We start from the raw sequence: 19,738 nt of genomic DNA, 5'->3' as shown, positions 1-19,738 counted from the left end.
TAAGCGGAGGCGTGGACAGGTTATTTCCTTACTGATTAACGCTAAGACTCTTCTCCCGGGCTCGCCGATCCTTTAGTAGTTTTATAGTGTGTCTATTTAAATCTCTTAGCCTGTTTGACCCATCTTGTTTATTTATATCTGGATTTTTTGAGACAGGGTTCCTCTACCTACCCCTAGCTGTCCTGGATTTCACTATGTATACCAAGATGGCAGGGAACTCACAGCGATCCACCTGCCTCTGTCTCCCGAGGGTTAAATGAGTGTGCTACCATGCCTAGCTTTGACTCATCTTGTAATAAGTCTTTTTCCTTTCTTTTTTTTTTTTCTAAGATAGTGTCTCATACATAGTCTAAGTTGACTTGAATTCACTATGTAGCCCACATTGACCTCAAATTTCACAGCAATCCTAATTCAACCACTCAAGGCCTGTGATAACAGGATGGAGCCGCTATGCCTGGCTTCTTAGGAATCTTAATAGTGTCTCAGAAAAAGAGAAGAAATCTAACTTTTGTAAAATCCAAGGTATCTTTTTTCTTTTGTTTTATATTCTAAGATGTTATTGTCTATCGTAAAGTTGTGAGGGTCTATTCCATTTCTCATTTTAGTGTTTTTGTTTGTTTTTTGATGTCTGTGGTCCCCTTGAGTCTTTCTTTCTTTTTTAAGGATTTATTTGCTTTATGTATATGAACACTGTTTTCATGCACAGCAGAAGAGGGAATCAGATTCCATTACAAAGGGTTGTGAGCCACCATGTGGTTGCTGGGAATTGAACTCAGGACCTCCAGAAGAGCAGCCAGTACTCTTAACCGCTAAGCCATCTCTCCAGCCCTTCCTTCCTTCCTTCCTTCCTTCCTTCCTTCCTTCCTTCCTTTCTTTCTTTCTTAATGGAATGTTTCTGTAACCCCAGTTTCGGGGGATCCAACAGGCACATGGGGTGCACATAAATAACATATGTGTGAACAAATTATTCATATACCCAAAGTAAATAAATACACATTTTTAAAGATTCATTCATTTTTGTTTTTTGCACAGGTGCTTTGCCAGCACGTACGTCTGTGCACCACGTGTGTGCAATGAGCCGAAGAGGCCGTAGGTCACTTGATCAAGGTCACTTGATCCCCTAGGATAGGAGTTAAAGCTGGTTAGGAGCCACCACAGGGCTCGGGGAGTCAGTCGCGGGATCTCCGGTACAGTGCTAAGTGCTCTTAAGTGCTGACTCCTCTCTCCAGCCACAGAATTGACTTCCTCATAGTACTGTCTCTTTCAGTCCATGTTTAATCCCTCTCAGCAGCATCTTTTTTTTGGTGTTTAGTTCTTATATTCATCCCTACCTTCTTAGATGCTATTATAAACATTTTGTGATTATTATTAATTGTTATTATTTTGGTTTTTCAAGACAGGGTTTCTCTGTGTAGCCTTGGCTGTCCTGTACTCGATTTGTAGAACAGGCTGGACTTGAACTCACAGTGATCTGCCCACCTCTGCCTTTCGGAGTGCTGGGATTACAGGCTCTGTGCCACCTCGCCCGGCTTCATTTTGTGATTATTGGGTATGTATGTTGTACACAACAAATGTGCCAGGGTGTATGTAGGGAGGTCAGAGGACAACTTTCCGAGCCATTTCTCTCCTCCCACTTTTCCTAGTGTACTTAGTAGGGTTTTGCTAGCTTGTTGCACACCAGCTACTTTGGAGGAGGGAACCTCAACTGAGGAATTGGTTGTCTGGTGGTGACATCCCTGGGCAGGTGGTCCTGGGCTACAGAAGAAAAGCAGGTAAGCAGAAGCCAGAGGAAGTAAACCAGTAAGCAGCAGTGCTCTGTGGCTCCATCTTTTACTCCTACTCCAACTTCCTTCTGGGATGGACAGTGATCCAGAAGTTAAAACTATCCCTTTGGCTGCCGGGTTGTTTTCAGTCCTGGTGTTTATCACGGGATTCTGGGGCGCTAATGCAGGCCCTCAGGCTTGCAAGCAAGTGTTTTATCCACCGAGCCATCTCACCACCCTTTCCTTTCTCTACAGTTTATTAGATGCTGTTATAAATAGCATTGTCTCACTTGGCAGGCAGAGGCAGGAGGATCATCCCAGGTTGGAGGACAGCCTGATCTATACAGTAAGTTCCAGGCCAGCTGAAGCTACATGGTAAGACCCTGTCTCAAAAAGACAATGATTTTAGATTTTATTGTATGATTTTTTTTTATAGGGTGAAACAGTTAAATAAATGTTTGTATGTTGGACTTGTGCCCTGGATACTTGACAAATTTATTACTACGAACCATTTTTTTTCTGTGCAATTTCCTGTTTATATAATCATCCTACCTGTAAATAAGGCAATGTTACTTTTTCTATTCTGATTTGTGATCTTTTGTTTATCTTTTGTTGTCTTAATGTCTAGGACTGCTGGTACAATATAAGTAGTTAGGGACAGGCATCTTTTTATTTCTATTTCTGATCTTAGGAGAGGCATCTAGTTTCCATCATTGTATCATGTTGCTTCTAATGTGGTAGGTTTGTTTTGCTTTGGTATTTGTCTTAGTTACTGTTCTATTGCTATGAGGAGACACCATGACCACAGCAACCCATAAAACAGGCACGACTGAAGCAGCCACTGACATTTCACAACTGACCCATTATAAGTTGCAGAAGAGAGACAGGCGGAGACAGATGAGACAGGGTGACGACACACATAAGGAGAGACAGACAGAAAGGCAGAGAGAAAGACAAATACAGACAGGCAGAGAGAGAAGGAGATAGAGACAGAGGCAAGACAGACAGACATACAGAACAACAGAGGCAAGACAGACATACACAGAGGAGAAAGGGGAGATGAGAAGTGAGGCAGAGGGAGACACACAGAGACAGACAGACAGACAGACAGAAATAGAGGCAAGACATACAGAGGGGAGGCTGAAAGATGAAACAGTCACACACAGAGACATGCATACAGTGAGAGACACAAAGAGATGCAGAGAGACAGACACACAGACAGACACAGGGTCTGGTGTGGGCTCTTGAAAACTCAAAGCCCACACCCAGTGACACACCTCCTCCAACAAGGCCACACCTCCTGATCCTTCCCGAACAGTTCACTAACTGGGGACTAAACATTCAAATCTATGAGCCTATGGGGGTCTTTCTTACTCAAACCCCCACAATACATTTTTATTTATTGGGGGAGGGGCATGTGGCATATACATGTGGAAGTCAGAGGACAGCTTATAGTCTGTTTATCCTTGGATCCTGGGGATCAAACTTGAGTGACCAGGCTTAGCAGCAAGCACCCTGACCCACTGAGCCATTTTGTTGACCCTAGTTTGGTGTTTTGAGACCTGGTCTCACTCTGTAGCTTGGGATGGCCTAGAACCAATATGCAGCCCTTACAACCCCAATCCTCCCAAGTGCTGGGATCAGCCATCGTGTTTGATTTGAGACCCGGTACTATTTTATGTAGCCCAGGATGGTTGGAACTTTTGACCCTCCTAAGTCTGTTTCCCAAATGCTCAGATTACAGGCATCATCATCCATGCTTGGCTCTGTGATGGTTTAAATAGGAGTAGCCCCACTGACTCATGGGTTTGAATGCTGGGCCTACAAAGAGTGCCACTATTAGGAGGTGTGGCCTTGTTGGAGTAGATGTGGCCTTGATGGAGGAAGTGTGTCACTGTGTGTGTGTGTGTGTGTATGTATGAGAGAGTTGGGGGGAGCTTTGAGGTCTCATATGTTCAAGCTAAGCCCAGTGTGACACATAGTCTCCTTCTGCTACCGGTGGATCAAGATGTAGCGCTCTCAGCTCCTCCCCCACCATGTCTGCCTGCCACCATGTTTCCTGCCATGACAATCATGGACTAAACCTCTGAACCTACTAACCCAGCCCCAATTAAATGTTCTCCTTTCTAAGAGTTGCTGTGGTCGTGATGTCTCTTCACAGCAATGGAACCCTAAGACAGCCTGTAGCACTTCAGGTTTTTTGTTTTTTTCTTATAAATTCATTTCATGAGGTTAATGGCATTCCTTTCTATTTCTAAGGCATATTTTTGAGATTGTTCTTTAAAAATCATAAGTGAGTTTTAAATTGTCAAATTCTTTGTGCTTGTGTGTTCAAATGTATATGTGGGTTTGCTTGTGCATGTGTCTGAGCATACACATGGAATCCAGTGGTAGATATCAGTCATCTTTTAATTCATTAATTAAAATTTGAAATTTACTTATTTGTATTGTATGAGTGCACTACAGGCACGCAATGCCAGCTGCGGCCAGCAGAGGGTGCCGGATCCCCCTTGAAACTGGAGATCCAGATGGTTGGGAACTGGCTCATGGGTGCTAGGAAATCAGACCCGGTCTTCTGGAAGAGCAGTCAGTGCTCTTCACCACTGAGCCATCTCTCTCAAGCCCTGCTTTGTTGTTGTTGTTGTTGTATGATGATTATCAAATTAAGAAAGTTCCCTGTTTGCTAGTCTTTTTAAAAAATCCTTGTAAGTAGGATAAAGCCTTATAAAATGTCCCTTCTGCATTTGCATAAACACATTTTCTCCTTTAATCTATTAATGTAGTAAATTGCAGAGATGAATTTTTCTAATAATAATGAAACATCTTGCATGCCCGTGATAAACACTGCTTAATTATGTTGTATTACATTCTAGTAGTTCTTGGAATTCACAGTTCCTGTTTAGGATTTCCACCTCTTTTAGAGGTGGGAAGGGCAGGGCGCGCTGCAGAGGTCAATCATTATTGTCAGCTCCAGCTGAACTTGGCTACTGCATTTGCTGCTTCTATCACATATGGCTGGCATCAGCACTGTGCCTGAGCAGCCTTTGCCCTGTCCCTCCTGTCCCCTCTATTTGGGTATGCCTTGTAGAGTCTGTGGAAACAGAAATCAAGGGTACCTGGAGACCTCACTTGGAAGCCAACTGACCAGTCCGATTCCATGGCTCAGGAATATTTGCTGTGGCAACTAAGTTCCCAAGCAGGGGCCAGAGACCCACATCGTCATTCCTGCCTTTTTTCTGAGCTGCACCGCTCGTCCACCTCTCGAAGAAGCCAGTGTCCCCATTATCTTTTTAATTATGAATACTTTTCTCCCCTAGAATGAAGATCATCCTCAGAAAGCCACACACAAAACCAATTTCAGATGGACTTTAATTTTTTTTTCTGCCCAATACTATACATGCAAAAGCCATGTGAAGAATTCTCTCCTCAAGGGGATTGGCAAGAGCGTCACTTGAGACAGCGGGCATTCCTCCCGGCTGTCCACCTGCCACCCAGGAGCCAGAGTTTGGAAAGATGCTGCAGAGAGCTCAGATAGAAAAGGCTAATTGCTTCTTATCTAAACAGTGTGCTTGTCAGTCCCTAACAGCTCTCTTTCTCTCTCTCTCTCTTTGCAGGATGCATTTGGAAATTCTAAAAAAGGGGTTCCTGCCTGCTGTGAGTTTTCATGCCACAGGAGTTGCTGGAAGCCTCAGGTCCGCTTTCCCTGAGGAAACAGCCGCTCTGACGTCTAATAACATTTGGGAGAAGAAATCTGGGAAGAAGTGGTTTCAAAACGCCAAATACTTGGAAGTTCCCTCTCCCGCCCCATCAGAGAGAATTCCTTTAAATGGCTGAGTGTCCACTCTTCCTGGGCTGTCATCTAGAAGCAGAATGAGGAACGGCCCAGCCTGTCTGCTGATGGGAACACAGACCTACTCAGGACCCAGCCAAGGTGGTGATATCAGACAGCCTGGAAACTGCCCACTGTAGACAACCCTTGACTGTTTCTCACCGAGACCAGAGAGTGGTGGCAGAGGGGCAAACCACAAAGAGGAAAGGCCACATTTGGGCTTCGGGGGGGGGGTGTCTTTTTTTTTTTTCCTTCCAGGAGCAGCATCTGGGCATGAACCAAGTGAGGACCTGCTCCCGGCTGAGAACCAAGGGAGATGAAACTGGCCCCTCTCCACCCTCAGCCTGGAGGGAGCCGTGCAGCAACGAGCCACTGCTCTGGTTTTATAGATGAGGACACGGAGGTCCAGTGAGGAGTCTCACACAAGGTCACAGTTTCTGGCAAAAAAGAAAGAAGAAGGGAAAAAAAAAAAAGTACAGAACAGCCATCCCTGTCCAGGTCATTGGCTAATGGGGCAGATGCTCAGTTGTCCCTGGAATTCTCAGGCCCAGGGACCCTTCCTGGCATCAGTACAGACTTCCTGGCAGGCCCAAGGCCCTGTCCCTACTGGTGAGTATCCAGCTAGAGCTGGTTTCTCCAAAGCAGCAACACTCAGGCTTTTCAAGGAGCACCTGCCGAGACAGACTAGGCCCCAGGGAGGAGACAAAGTCTCTCCCCCGTGCGGCTTCTCCTAACAGGCACAGCCATGCTGGGCCCACAGAAGCCCAGCTTCAGGGTTGGGGGAGGGGAGTTGCTTTGCTACATGGAAAGAATAAGCCCTTTGTCAGAGAACAAGGACCCTCCCTTGGGCACACACCAGCAGAGCTGTTGCCCAAGGAGGCCAGGTCGCTCTCTTTGGCATCACTGACATTTGCTCTGAGATGCTCAGGCACTCTCAAAATGACCCTTTCCCAGCCAGGCCAGGCTGATACCGCCACTGTCAGGCGACACACCTAACTGGGCTCCCCTGCTCTTTGATGGTGGTTGATGTCCCCAGCCTCTCCTGACCTGGGCTAGAAGCAGACTGGAGGGAGACGGCAGGGAACAAGTCTGCATTTCCTTCTCTCTGATCATAAGCGGAAGCTGATGCAGGAGAGGGGCCATATTCAAAAGTAGATCTAAGTGTGTTGGGATACTGGAGACAACAGCTGGGGAGTGGGAGAGGAAAGGAGGTGGGGAAGCAGGCCTCTTCTTGTCTACCTCCCTGTGGCCACTACAGAAATGCTTCTGGGCAAGCTTCAGGCCCCCGCGTGAAGTACCGAATCTCCCCACCCGGTGGAGAGCAATCTCAGGCAAAGGCAGCACAGTGCTGGATGCAATCAGAGAAACACAGAAGAACGGCCTTGCTAGGCCAAGGGTGATGGAGAACATGAGGTATTGGGAGCTCTGGGTATGTCAGGGCTCCTGGGAACACAGTTGAGGATTGTGCTACATTTCACTTCCAAAGACATGCCCTGGGAGGGCTCAATTGTCTTAAAACACAAATGGAGGCTGCTGGTCTCCCCCAGGCTGGCAGTAAAGGAGGAGCTGGCATGCTTCCCTGGTTGGAGTTGAGCCCCTGGGAGAGTTAGCTTGACCCCAGTGCTGCATCGGGCAGTGGCTCCACAAGAGAGGAACCATCCAGGCACCAACACCCCTGCCCTTCTGAAGCGTTCCTTGGTTTTGCCTCTACCCCGTGGCATGCTGGCATTGCCCGGGACCTGCTGACAGGTGGTCCCCAGAGCCTGGTGGGAAGAGAGACTGGATGAGAGCATCTTTGGAGCCAGTTCTTCCCCAAAGGATCAAATGTCCCTTGTCAAACGGAGACTTGGCCCATTTCCTAGAGGATGTTTCATATCACAGAGTCCCATTTCTGACTTCCTTGTAGGGAAGGAATCTGTTAAAAAGTGGGACAGGCTGAGCAGGGCAGAAATACAGAGACATATGCTCTGAGTCATTTACCGCTGCCCCTGCCCACAGCCCAGCATCGCTGCAGAGCTACTCCCATCTCAGCCATCACTGATGAATCTGCCTGCCTAGAGGGATGGGGTGACCAAGTCCATTCCTGCAACCACCGGAGCAAGGGATGAGGTGAGGTGGCCCGTTGCCAAGGAAACACACAAAGACCCATTTACTTCTTGACCCGTTGTCCTTTCCTTAAAGGGCAGATGGCTCCCAGTCCAGGCAAGAGTCACACTTGGGCACACCTGCTTCTGGAGGGGCAGCCCATCGGAGGCCCGAATCCAGGGTGCTGAGAAACAGACCTTTAAACCCCTGCCTCCCTGTCACATATACATGTGAGCCTTACCCAGCCCACACGTGTGGGCAAGAATCTAGGTGGGATTACTTAATGTTAAAAAGAGTGAGTTCCCCAAGATCAGTTGGGGAGGAAGAGTATCTTCCGTGGAGGTGGGACAGCCAAGTGCCCAGCTCTTAGGCAGTTTACAGCTGCAGACTGTAGGCAGGTCAGCATGAGTTCCCGGGACATCAATCCCTTCTCTGGCTAGCACATCCCCGGTGCTGACCCTCCTAAGAGGCGAGAGACACTCTCTGCTGGCAGCTCCCACTTCTGGGAGTGACTCAGTGCCACATCTGAAAAGGTCTGTGTCAGCAGGTCACTGACACTCCTCCACTCCAAATGGCTTTCACACCATCCAGAGGGTAACTGCGTTAAAGGCACACAAACCACCACCAAGATGAAAACAGCCGTTTGCAAGCCAGTTTCCTCCTCGCCCCAGGCCCATTGAGGCTCAGAGGCCAGGAGTACTTTGCCCCATGTCTAGTGCCATGGGAGACACATCCTCCCCAGCCAGCAAGGCTGGCAGGAGAACTTTCCTGGCCGCCATGCCATTCTAGTGCCTGCACAGACGCGTCCTCCCACCTCACCCTCAGTTTGCGTGGGTGAAAGGACACTGTAGGACTCTGATTACAGGGAGGCCCTTTGGGCTGGGATGGCTTTATGCGCCCCAGCTTTGGTACAAATGGAATTCATACCCAGGCCAAGGCTCCTTCAGTACCCACTAGGTCTCTCTGCCTAGGTACTGAGCTCGAGGCATAGCCATGCTTGGAGATAGGCCAGAAGAGAGGCAGAAAGAGTCTTCCTCTAACCTATCCCCCAACCTGCTTCCTTCTACTGGACACGGTCCAGGGCTGCTTTGCCATCTCCCAGGCAGCCTCCAATTCCAGCCTATAGCTAAGGAGAGGAGGGACAGGCGGCATTCCGGAGCTAGCCTTCAGTATTCACAACAGCCATCTCAGGACCTAGCCCAGGCAACAGTCCCTCCTACAGGGTTCGTGGGGTGGGAGGAGCCCCAGCCAGACAAGGGAAGGGGTAGTCAAGCAGAGGAGCAGGGGCCTGCTCAAGAAAGGCCGGGAGGTGGAGGGGTGAGTATTGCTGGTACAGAGCTGGTGACAGAGGCTCTGCTGAGTGCAGAGCCAGGCTGCTCCCGGAGCTGGGAGGCTGGAGCCCTGGTGTCAGGACTCCAGATGGGGACTGCTGTCTACAGATGAGCAAAGAAAGCAGAACCCTGAATGTAAAGCTTCATGCAGCTAATCCCCAGGGCAGAAAGGATTCCGGACAGTGGCTCAAAACAAATCAACCTTGGCTCTCCTTTCTCCATCAAGTAGCCGTTCCCATGGCACCTCTTTACAAAGCCCCAAAAGGAGACAGGACCACCCTTGATGCCTGAGAAGGCCATCTGCTTTGACAGGTAGCCTCCTGGGCCCACTGGGGAGCTCCTTTGGCATGTTGGAGCACCCTGGAGGGGGGAGGGGGTTCCCAGCACATCCTCTCTCATGTCTGGCCAGCACCCCTGAACTCAGCTCTGCCATACTTGCTGTAACAAGGCACCAGCCCCAGGGAGAAGCATCCTCAAGGCCCCTCCTCCCCAGATACCCTCTGTCTGCTCGGGACCCTGGCCAGGGCACTGAGTGAGCATGCCACATGCTGTAGGGGGCATTCAATGGGATGACCACCAGCGTGGCTGTGGTAGGGAATAAGGTGTGGTCAGCTGCAATGGATGCTACATTCCTCAAAAAAAGAGCAGTAATGCTGGGAGGCAAAGAAAACAGAAGACAGAAAACCAAGTGGAGACCGTAAGACAACCAGGCAGGGACGAAGCAAGGCCCACCAGCGGCCACACCCCCTATTTCGACCCCAGGGGCCTCCAGGGGCATCCAGGGGCCAAGAAGTGTCCGCATGATGCTCCTTTGAGTTCCTTTCAGCAAGATACAGAGATGTGGACTACAGTCCATGTGGTCACCAGGACTGACTGTACCCAGACAAATGGACAGATATGTGGTCACATACACACACAGACACACACATACACACACACACACACAGACACTACAGTCTCCACTGCCAGCTGGGACAAGCCCAGTGGCCAACAGGCATGCAGCAGGGTGAGCGGTCTGGAAAGACATAGAGACTATGTACAGGGGGTGGTGGGGCCAGCAGGCTCCCTTCCCCTAGTAGCCCCTGGCCTCTTGTCCTCAGAGAGGTCCTTAGGAGCACGAGGGACTGGTGGCACTCTCCAAAGAGGACTGGGACAGGCGTCTGGTGAGGGATCCGACTGTGGAGTCAGCCACAGAGGATGTGGGGAAGAGTTTGTACCAGCCAGTGACCGCGGCACTCAGGTCCAGCTCGTCCAGCATGATCTGGGCCATGCCCATGAAGCACTTGTGGTCCATACGGCCGTAGTCTCCCCAGACGATCACCTGACAGCAGGGGGAGGAAGAGGGAGGCAATGGACGTCTAGGACTGGGCAGTGGGCCCAGGAACCTACCAGCTTCACCAGGGCACAGATGGGAGAGTCAGGATTAAAAATGACTTGGGCCTGTGCTTTCTGCATGCCTGGGACCCGACAGACTATATCTTATGAGGGCCACACATTGTCTGGACTGTTGTAAAACAAGTTTCTTTTCCCCCCTGTGGCCCAAAAGATTTAATTCACCAACACGATGTCCTACAGTGATCTGAGATTAGATCCTGGTGGATCTGGTTCCAGAACTCCTAATACCCAGGCAGCAGCTCTTTCCATGAAGAAACAGATAGGATCTACGGCTAGGGTCCCAGTTCCAGCCTTACCACTGGCTGTTGTGGGCCTTAATAAGTCCCTGGCCCTGACTGTCTTATCTCCATCTAGAACTCCAGGAGGAAGCGATTAGGTCAATGATTTTTCAAATTTGTTTTTAAAAACAGGCATCTTATATTGGGCTTCTGGCCTAGAATCCTAGAGTTTTGCAGTTCTTTGGTTTGCAACTCCCGTGGGCCCTTACAACAGAACCATCACAGCTCAGAGGAACAGCCTGCTATGAGATGTACTAGCTGGAGGACTGAAAATATTAGAGGTGGATTCCTGAAGGGGATTATGGGATTCCAGGTTCTTCCGTTGCTTCCCAAGTGTCCTGAGGTGAGCAGCTTTCTCCACAGCCCCAACTGGCAGCGGACTTGAGTTTCCAAAACTCAGCCAGAATAAATCTTATTCTCTTTAAAAATTAATCTCAGCTGTTTGTTACAAATAAAAAGCCAGACAGTCTTGAGGCGAGGCGAGCCAGTAGCTAGCACCACTTTTAACTTAGTGTGTGGCTGCCCACGTGAGAACTCTTTAAAAAGTTTTTTAATGTGTATGGGCTTAACATAAACATGAGTGAAGGCACCAGAGGAACTGGGACCTCCTGGAGCTGCAGTCAGAGGCAGTTGTGAGCCATGGATGATGGGAATGGTCTTCTGTAACAGTACGTGCTCATAAGCTCTGGGCCAGCTCTTCTCCACATACCCCCCTCCCTCACAATGAGTGTCAAGCAGGAATCTGAGCTCAGGGCCAAGCCAAGAAAATCTTATAGGCCCATGTGAGCTCAGGCTCATCCATCGAAGGGGCACAACGAGGCAACCCCTTTCCACCTTTCCCCAACACCCGCTCATCAGGAAGACCCAACACAGTGCTTCTCCCTCAAGCAGCTGGGCTGAGAGTCACCTAGACTTGGGCCCCGCTCAGTTCTGCTAATCCCTCAACTGAACAGTCATTTCATCTTTCTGAGACCCTGTCTCCTCACTTGCAGAATGGGGAAGCCATACCTCCTTTCATAGGATCATGCCTGAGAAAGACATAAACCACTGTAGAAAATGCCTGGCAACAGCAAGCCCCCGGGGGACACAAAGCACAAGTGGGAAAGTGGAGGTTCCCGGTGAATAAACCCAGGTTCTCCAGCCCACTGTGCAAACTCAGGAGCCATTTTGTTATGCTCAGAACCCCATGAACCGATGGATCGTGGAAATAAAATACAGAGGAAAAAAGAAAAGAGAGGGAGGGAAGGAAAAGGTGCTGGGCAGGCACCTCACTCAGGAGCTGAAGTATTTTCCACAGAAGCTGAAGGATATCTGTGCAATCCCTGGAGCCCATGTCAAGGTGAAAGGAGAGAACTGACTCCATGCTACATGAGTAACCCCCACACACGTGCATACCCAGTGATAAAGAAGAGGCAATGCAAATTACTGTGCCTGGCTCAGTGCTTGGCCTGGCCTAACCTTGAGAGTCTGCCCTGTAGACACTGACCTGCAGAACCTTGCCTGGGGGCCCCTCGTCAAAGAGCAGAGCCTGCTGGTACAAGGGATCACAAGTCTTCTTGGCCACCTTTGTCTTTTTCTTGGCTACACATGCCCCGTTCTCCAGCAGGTAAGCCTTGACATAGGTGGCTGAAAATGAAGAAGCATAATTGCCAGAGATGCCATATCCTGCCTAGTCTCCGCCCTCCGGGTGGTCCTGGGGGTAGGGTGGGGATGAGTGGGGTGGGGATGAGCAGGCCAGTGAACCCAGCAAGCAGAGAGACTGTCAGACACTGAGTTCCCTGGCCCTGCTCCTGCCCCAGCTAGCTCAGCCAGCCTTCCAGGCAAGGTGTGGATCACTGTCAATGACACGGCTTTAGGCTACTGGTGAGCTGAGAACTCACATGCCAGGACCCTTCCTCAGAGCTCCCGGCTGCTAGGCCTCACCTGGGAGGGATTTGGAGCCTGGTTTGGGAGTCAGGCTCCGAGCTTCAATCACTTCCACCTCCAGCTGGCCACTCCGGTCCATGACTGCAATGTGCACATCTCCTGCAAGGGAAAAGAACAGAGGTCCAGGTGAAGTCAGATGAGGCAGGCCGGTGGGATGCAACAGGGACATCATGCCACAGTGTCCCTGGAAAGTGAGCATGACCGAGTAAACCGTACACGTTGAAACTGCTCTCGGGAGATCACGTCAGAGGGCCTGAGGAACACTGATAGTCTGTGGGGGAATGACCCACAGGGAGCACAGGTCACAGCTAATGGCTGACAAATTCTCACCCGTGTATGGTGGGCTAGGGGCCTCTGCTTCACTACACAGGACAGCCAACTCTGCGGACAGAGCCTACACAGCAGCCCTCAGCCAGTCCCCTCAGTGTGTGTCAGACAGATGCCAAGAGCATGCATGCAAAAGGATGCCAAGCTATGAGGCTGCGCTGGACATCCCTGGGCAAAGGGAGCAGGGCAGGTGTACACCCCCTGCCAGAGGACAGCTCACAGTTCATTCCGAAAAGGGAAGGGATTCAGTCATGCTGACTTCCAGGAACTCTTGGCTTTGCTCATCGTGGGTGAGCAGAGTTTAGGATTATACAGTAGTTGTTTGGGACACTCTTCAAATGGGTGTAGAATTATAAACCTGATCTAAGCCTGCAGCCCCTCCCCCCAATTAAATGGGTGAGACTTTGAGTTCAGCCAACCTTCATATCATGTTATTACTGTATCTGCATACTTTGGGGAATTCACCACATTCAGAGACACCCTGAAATTTATCCTCCTTCCGCTATGATTCCTGACCTGGCAAGAAGACCAAAGGGTGTCAGTCAATGCCTAACGGTGAATGTATACGTGTCTTTCCCGGTTTAGGACACAAGGGGGCACCACACCCAAATATTCTGGGTTCCGATGGGTCATCATTATGAAAGTGACAGGCACTTCTCAGCACGTAGGTAAACGGGCTGAGATACTGAGCAGGCTCTAGTCCCAAGCAAGAGCCTGGAACTGAGGAAATCTAACACCCAGAGCCAGAAGAGAGAGGATCTTGACTCTCGGAGGGTCCTCTGGACCCCTCTTCCAAGGAAGAAAGGATGTTGCTGAACAGAGAATCCTGGCATGGAATCCCAGCTCAACTGTCTGTACTCACTTTCTGCTTCTGCTATGAGGGTCAAAGGTCAAGCACCATCAGGATGGGGCAGAGCAGAGACATCTAGACCAGGCAAAGCTCAGGCTAGACTGATGGGGATGCCTGCTTGGGCAGGACCCTAAAACACAGCGTGGGTGGTGTGGGGTGGAGGGGGGGGGATCTGAGAGCTGCTAAGAGAACCCATTGTGGGCTCTGAGACCCATCTCCTAGCTGCCAGGAAGAGAGATGAGACAATTACTAAAGGTCCCTGGGTACCGGCTGCTGAAGGAAGGAACCAGACCAATTAGCCACAGTTCCTAAGGAGAGTGTTAAAATGCTTTATAGAAAATACCTAACCGGAGCAGAAAAGGGGTGTTGGGTTGCAGAACTAAAGCAGGGATTACTGATTCCATTTTGCAGATGAGGAAATGGAGGCTAAAGAAGGGAAGTCCAAGGTTAGAGGAAGTAAATCCCCAGGAGCCAACACTGACTCAGTTTACACATGGGGGGTGGCTTCCAGGAGGGAGGGACGGTCTGGGAAAGCGGCTGCTGAGTACTGAGGAAAGGAAGGCTGGCGCTGGGGTCTTCCTGGCACATGAGGAGGACTGCAGCTGCCTGCCCGCCTCACACTGAGCCCCAGCGCTCCTTTTTGCTGTGCCCCTACCCCTTCTCCAGCAAGACTTACCCATGGGGGGTGTTGCCAATGTCTGTCGTCCCACAATCTGGCCTGGTCCCAGGCCATCCAGAAAATCACTGAACTGGCTTTCGGCTCCAAGCCTCGTGGGAAAAATAAACCTGCAGAGGGAAGCAGAGGGCACGTGAGGGCAGCAGGCGGTTGAGGGGTGGGGAGATGGGTGGATGTGAGGCCTTTCACCTGGGGTCCCGAGCCTGTCCCTCTTCTACACTGTGTGACTCTTCTGCTCACACTGTGAGTAAACGCTTGCTCGCTCGCTCATTCCCGTACACTGAAGAAAAGTACTTCGGGCTACATGTTTCAGACAGTCCCACTGTGTACTTCCGGCTGACCTAGAATTCACTAGGGGGCCCTGGCAGGTCTCGGGCTCCTGACAATCCTGCCTTAGCCTCCCAAGTGCTTGAGTAACAAGTAAGTGATACAATGTCCGGCTTAGAGAAAGATACTTTGATACCATTAAAAAGACTAATGAAAAGATTTAAGGCATTTAATCCTTAAGCCTGGGGAGGGGTGTTTTGTTTTGTTTTTTGTTTTGACAAGGTCTTGTGCATCCCAAACTGGTCTCAGCCTTATGATACAGCCAAGGATGACCTTGAATTCCTTACCTTCACCTCCTGACTGCTGGGATTGAAGGCATGTGTCACCATGCTCAGCTTATACACTGCTAGGGACAGAGCCCAGAACTTCGTGAGTGCTGGATGAGCGTGCTACCAACCGGGCTACAGCCCAGCCCAAGTGCCAGAGTTCTGAAGTGAGCCTCCGGGGCCGGGCTCGCTGGATACACACGCCCTCATGACAGCGAGCCAGTGCCAAGAGGGAGAGACAAGACCGACTCTTACTACCTGGAATGAGTTCTAAGAACTGAGGTTTGATTTTTTTTTTTTTTTAACTAGAAATTTAAAATCCAAGTCAATAAGGTGAGGTGGTGCCCAGAACGGCAGCAGAGACCAAAATAACCCAATGGCAGGGCTGAGATGAATGGCAGGTGATTGCAGGTGGTCTAGGACTGGAGGGGAGGGGGATGGAAATGGTAACAGGAAAAACTGACAGGGATAGAAAGCTGGCCAGCCGCCAGCAGTGCACTGAACGGCCCACGTGCCCTCATATCATTATCCTTCAACCCGTCTGTGTGGTAGGAACCATCATCCAACTTTCCAGATGAAACAGACATTTCCAAGAGGTAGGGGACTGGCCTGTTCCCAACAGGGACGGCACCTGCTCACTGGGGGATAGGCAGGGACTGGGGCAGTTGGCACAGGGGAAAGATCTGGGCATGTGAGATACAACAAATGGCAATGAGTTTTTGCTTCTGCCTCCGCTGATGCCACCACAACCCCAGGCCCAGGCATTCTGGGTATGGCCAACAATGATAACTTCCTTGGGGGCCACAGTGAACACAATATGCAGATATCCTAATGGCAGCCATGAATGGTGGGTCAGAGAGGAATCCCTGCTGGGCAGTTTGGAGTGGGGGCTCCAAAGTGACAAGCAGGGAGCAATAGACTTGTGGGACAGAACCTGTACTTCTCCTACAAGGCTTATCTTCTGTCCCCGGGAAGAGGCTTCAAGGCGTCTACCTTCATTAACTATGATCAACAATAGCCTAGTCATTCTTTGTGTATCCTGGGGGCAGGTACGCATGCAGTGTGTGTGTGTCTGAGCCAGAGGTCATCATTGGGGTCTTCCTCAATCACTTTCCACCTTAGCTTCTTTCTAGACAATCTCTTATTGAACCTAGAGTATGTAGATTTGGAGAGACTGGCTGCTAGCAAGCCCCAGGGATCTTGCTGTCTCTGTCTCAATAATGGGATTACCGGCACATGCACAAGTATGTCCAGCCTCTTCACGTGGCACTGTGGACTCCTGCTCAGGCTCTCAAGCCTGTGCGGCAAACAATTTACTGACTGAGCCATGTCCCCAACCCTCTCATTGTTTGGTCCTCCTCCTCTTCTCTCCACCCATTCCTCTTTGTTTTTTGTTTTTTTTTCTTTTTTTAAATTGATGTAATGTCTCTCGTAGCGAAGGCTGGTTTGGAACTCAAGTGTGTAGTTAAGTCTCTGACCTTAAACTCTTGGTCCTGCCTCCACCTCTCAAGTGCTGGGTTTACAGGTGTGCACCACCTCACTCGGTCTACGGTCAAAGTCTTATGACAGAAAAAAAATAAAGAGCTGTAGACTCAAAAACTCAGAACTGGGGTTCCGTGTTCTCGGACAGGGAGGAAAGGGTAGAGAATCAAGCGACTTTAGTGTAAACAATGAGTTGGGCATCACTTGAGAATTGTGCCTGAGCTGGGCGTTGGTGGAACACACCTTTAACCCCAGCACTCAGGGAGGCAGAGGCAGGCAGATAGCTGTGAGTTTGTTTGAAGCTAGCCTGGTCTACAAAGTGAGTCCAGCACAGTCAAGGCTACACAGAGAAATCCTGTCTCAAAAAAACAAAAACAAAACAAAACAAAAAAAACCTAAAAGGAAAAAAAAAAAGGAAGAAAAAAAGAAAAAGAATTGTGCTTGTGGGTAAAGAGCCTCTGCCACTCGGGGGCCTCAGTTTCCTCACTTGTATATGAAGACATTGGTGGTTTCCACACTCACTCAGAGTGGGTACAAGTGTTAAATGATCACAGCACATAGCTTCCAGAGGGCGAGTCACTGGTCTGAGGTACCCACTGAGGCTCTGTGCAGGTCTGATGTGGTAAGCACAATGGCCACTGGTTTCCACATTAAAAGGTACAGCTGGCTCTCTGTATCTATGGGTTCTGCATCAGTGTCAATGAAACGCAGATTGAAAATACAAAGGAAAAAGTTGTCTATGCTGAGCACATACAGATTTTTTTTCTTATTGTTCCTTAAAATATACAGTCTAGGCTGGGAACTGGGATGCACACCCATAATACCAGTGCTCAGGAGGCTGAGGCAGGAAAATTCTGAATTCAAGGCCAGCCTGGGCTATATAGTGAGGCCTGCCTAACAAGCATCTTTATTGCATTTAGCTTATACTGGGAATTAGGAGCAATCTGGAGAGGATCTAATGTATACAGGAGGATGCCTGCAGGTTGTATGCAAACATTGTATCAGTGTATTTAAGGGATTCAAGAAGCTGTGGGTTTTAAATCCGGGGGAGGTCTTGGAACCAATCCCACAGGGATGCCAGAGGCTCACTGTAGAGTAGTGAGAGACAATAACTGAATATTAAATAAGCTACAGGATCTTGAGACTGGAAATTCTAGGGCCTTGATGAAACAGAAGCAGAAAATCTACAAACTCTGACTTAGAACAGCCCTGTGGAGTCCCTGTGTAAGCAGGGACTTTCAAATGCTTACTGTGACTTGCATGCAAAAAGAAAGGGGCCTGCTAAGACCTCCGCCCGCTGTTGACCTATGTTCATCCTGGATACAGAGCTCAAGTTCTCCAGGCAAGTCACCCCAGCTATGCAGGCTACACCTGCGCTGTCTCTTTCTTTCTCCAAATGCTGCTTTTGGCCCACTACAGTGATTTTATTTCCTGCCTGTGAGTCACAAGGTAAGATGTGACAGTTTTAAAAACATGGATCTAGTCCAGTTTTCTTCCCTAATCTCCAAGCAAGGTGATTTATAAAGCTTTCGCATAACTAAGCCATGAAAATGGGTTTAGGCTTAGAAGGAATTTAAGGTCACATTTTCCTTTCTGCCCATCTCCTCTAGCAGGGGATAGAGTGGGTGACGGGAGGCAGGAGACCCAAGTTCTTTCCTGAAATAAAAGAACAAATCATGTGCTCCAGGGCCTCTGTTGGGAGTAATGGGAAGACCTGGACCCAGGGACAAGGAAGGCTGGGGCAGGGAGGAGGGATGCAGACATCGTGGCTGGGAACCAAATGGGCAGGTGCACGCACGTGCCCTCGGAGCTGTTGCTGTTGGTGCTCCCATCAGTAGACTCCCGGCTGCCCTGGCGGGTGACACGGCTCCGCATCTCCACCGCAATGCCGGTCTCCGTGCTCCGTCGAATGTTGCTGCGCAGCTTCTTAGTGGCCCCTTCTGGGGTCCCCAACCCAAGAAGAGAGAAGGAACAAGGTCAAGACATGGCCTAGCCTACCGAAGTGATCCTCTGGATAGAGGCAGGTGGGGACACCGCTAAGCTGTCCCCAAAGCTGGTCTGAAGCCTGACACCTCGCCCAGCCCAGGGGGATGGTACAGACGGAGTTGCCCAGGGATACACTATGTGCCCAGATTGAAATGCAGTTAGAAGAAGAAAGCCCTGAAGCCCTGTGACCCTCCCCCTCTATGAGGTTCCCCTGACTCTGCCTTCCCATTCCGCTTCAGTCTGAGCCCCAAAACTTCAGAGGTGCTCCTTCCATTCACTTCTGGAAAGTTTGTCTGTTCTGGGATTTCCAGATTTACTTTCTCTCCTCTTCTCTCCCCAAGCCCACCTGTCTGCTGCCCTAGAGAAAACCCACTGGAAGCCTGGCCATTTGAAATTTGCCTTCTCACATTAAGACTAAAGGAGAGAGCATCGTGAATGTCGAGTCCAGAGGACCTTGACAGGCAAGACTGCATAAGGGGTGGGGTGGCTAGCTTGACCAAGGCTGATATTGGATTTGAAAAGGTCCACAGCAGAGGTCCCCTACCCTGTCTCTGATGTTTCTGTTCAGGGCCCCCAGCCCCCTCCTCAGCCTGGCAGGAAACAGAGGGCACTTTCTCTCTGAGTAGCACACCAGCCTGCCTGGGTTTCCATGGCAACCTCTTTAGCATTGCAGTGTGGTCCCTCTAGACAGCTCTCCTCCTGGGCGGGGGTTGTGTGTGGGGGAAGACAGGCCGGGGGTTTTGCAGGGACTCCCCTGCTAAGGCTTGCTCGATGAGCAACTTGACAGGAGAGGGAAGTGGCACTCGAATAGGCGCTGTACCAAAGGAGCCATTTGCTGCCACCGGTCACAGGCCCAAGGAAATTGCTAGCGGAGTGGCCCACAGTGGCGTCTAGGGCAGGGGAACAGCCCATGCCTCCCTGGAGGCAGCCATGGTGGGCTGAGGAGGGAACGTTCAAGTCCCCAGCATAGGAAAGGGAGGCCTCTTTTTCCTCCTGCTTCTGCCCACTTACCCTTGAGCGAGTCCCCTCTGAATGAGAGGAGGCCACGAGGGCAAATACTAGCAGATAGGGTGATAGAGGGGAGGTGATAAGAACAGGGGGCAGCGTGCCCTGGAATACGTTCTCTAAACTCGGTGCGGCCTAGAGAGCTAGAATAGCTGGCACATTCAGGAACCATTGTTTTGTGAGTGACACAGAGTCATTTTAGCTCTGACATA

At 50.1% G+C, this 19,738-nt stretch overlaps 1 protein-coding gene across 3 annotated transcripts in view; it reads right to left on the bottom strand.

Annotated features, from left to right (window-relative positions):
• Nucleotides 1-5,114: 5,114 nt before the first annotated feature.
• Rims3 (regulating synaptic membrane exocytosis 3) overlaps nt 5,115-19,738 on the bottom strand; it is a 39,674-nt gene continuing 25,050 nt past the window's right edge. For all 3 annotated transcript variants that reach the window (XM_055611335.1, XM_055611334.1, XM_055611336.1), the window contains exons 4-8: nt 18,334-18,475; nt 14,461-14,570; nt 12,605-12,706; nt 12,168-12,307; nt 5,115-10,329 (exon numbers count right to left, since the gene is read on the bottom strand). In XM_055611335.1, the coding sequence (XP_055467310.1) occupies nt 10,117-10,329; nt 12,168-12,307; nt 12,605-12,706; nt 14,461-14,570; nt 18,334-18,475 (707 nt within the window). In that variant the 3' untranslated portion in view covers nt 5,115-10,116. The remainder of the gene's footprint in view (nt 10,330-12,167; nt 12,308-12,604; nt 12,707-14,460; nt 14,571-18,333; nt 18,476-19,738) is intronic.

The sequence above is a fragment of the Psammomys obesus genome, unplaced genomic scaffold (assembly GCF_907164565.1).
Source record: "Psammomys obesus unplaced genomic scaffold, mPsaObe1.curated_primary_1811, whole genome shotgun sequence".
Classification (NCBI taxonomy): Eukaryota; Metazoa; Chordata; class Mammalia; order Rodentia; family Muridae; genus Psammomys; species Psammomys obesus.
This window is presented reverse-complemented; position numbering and strand designations above follow the sequence as displayed.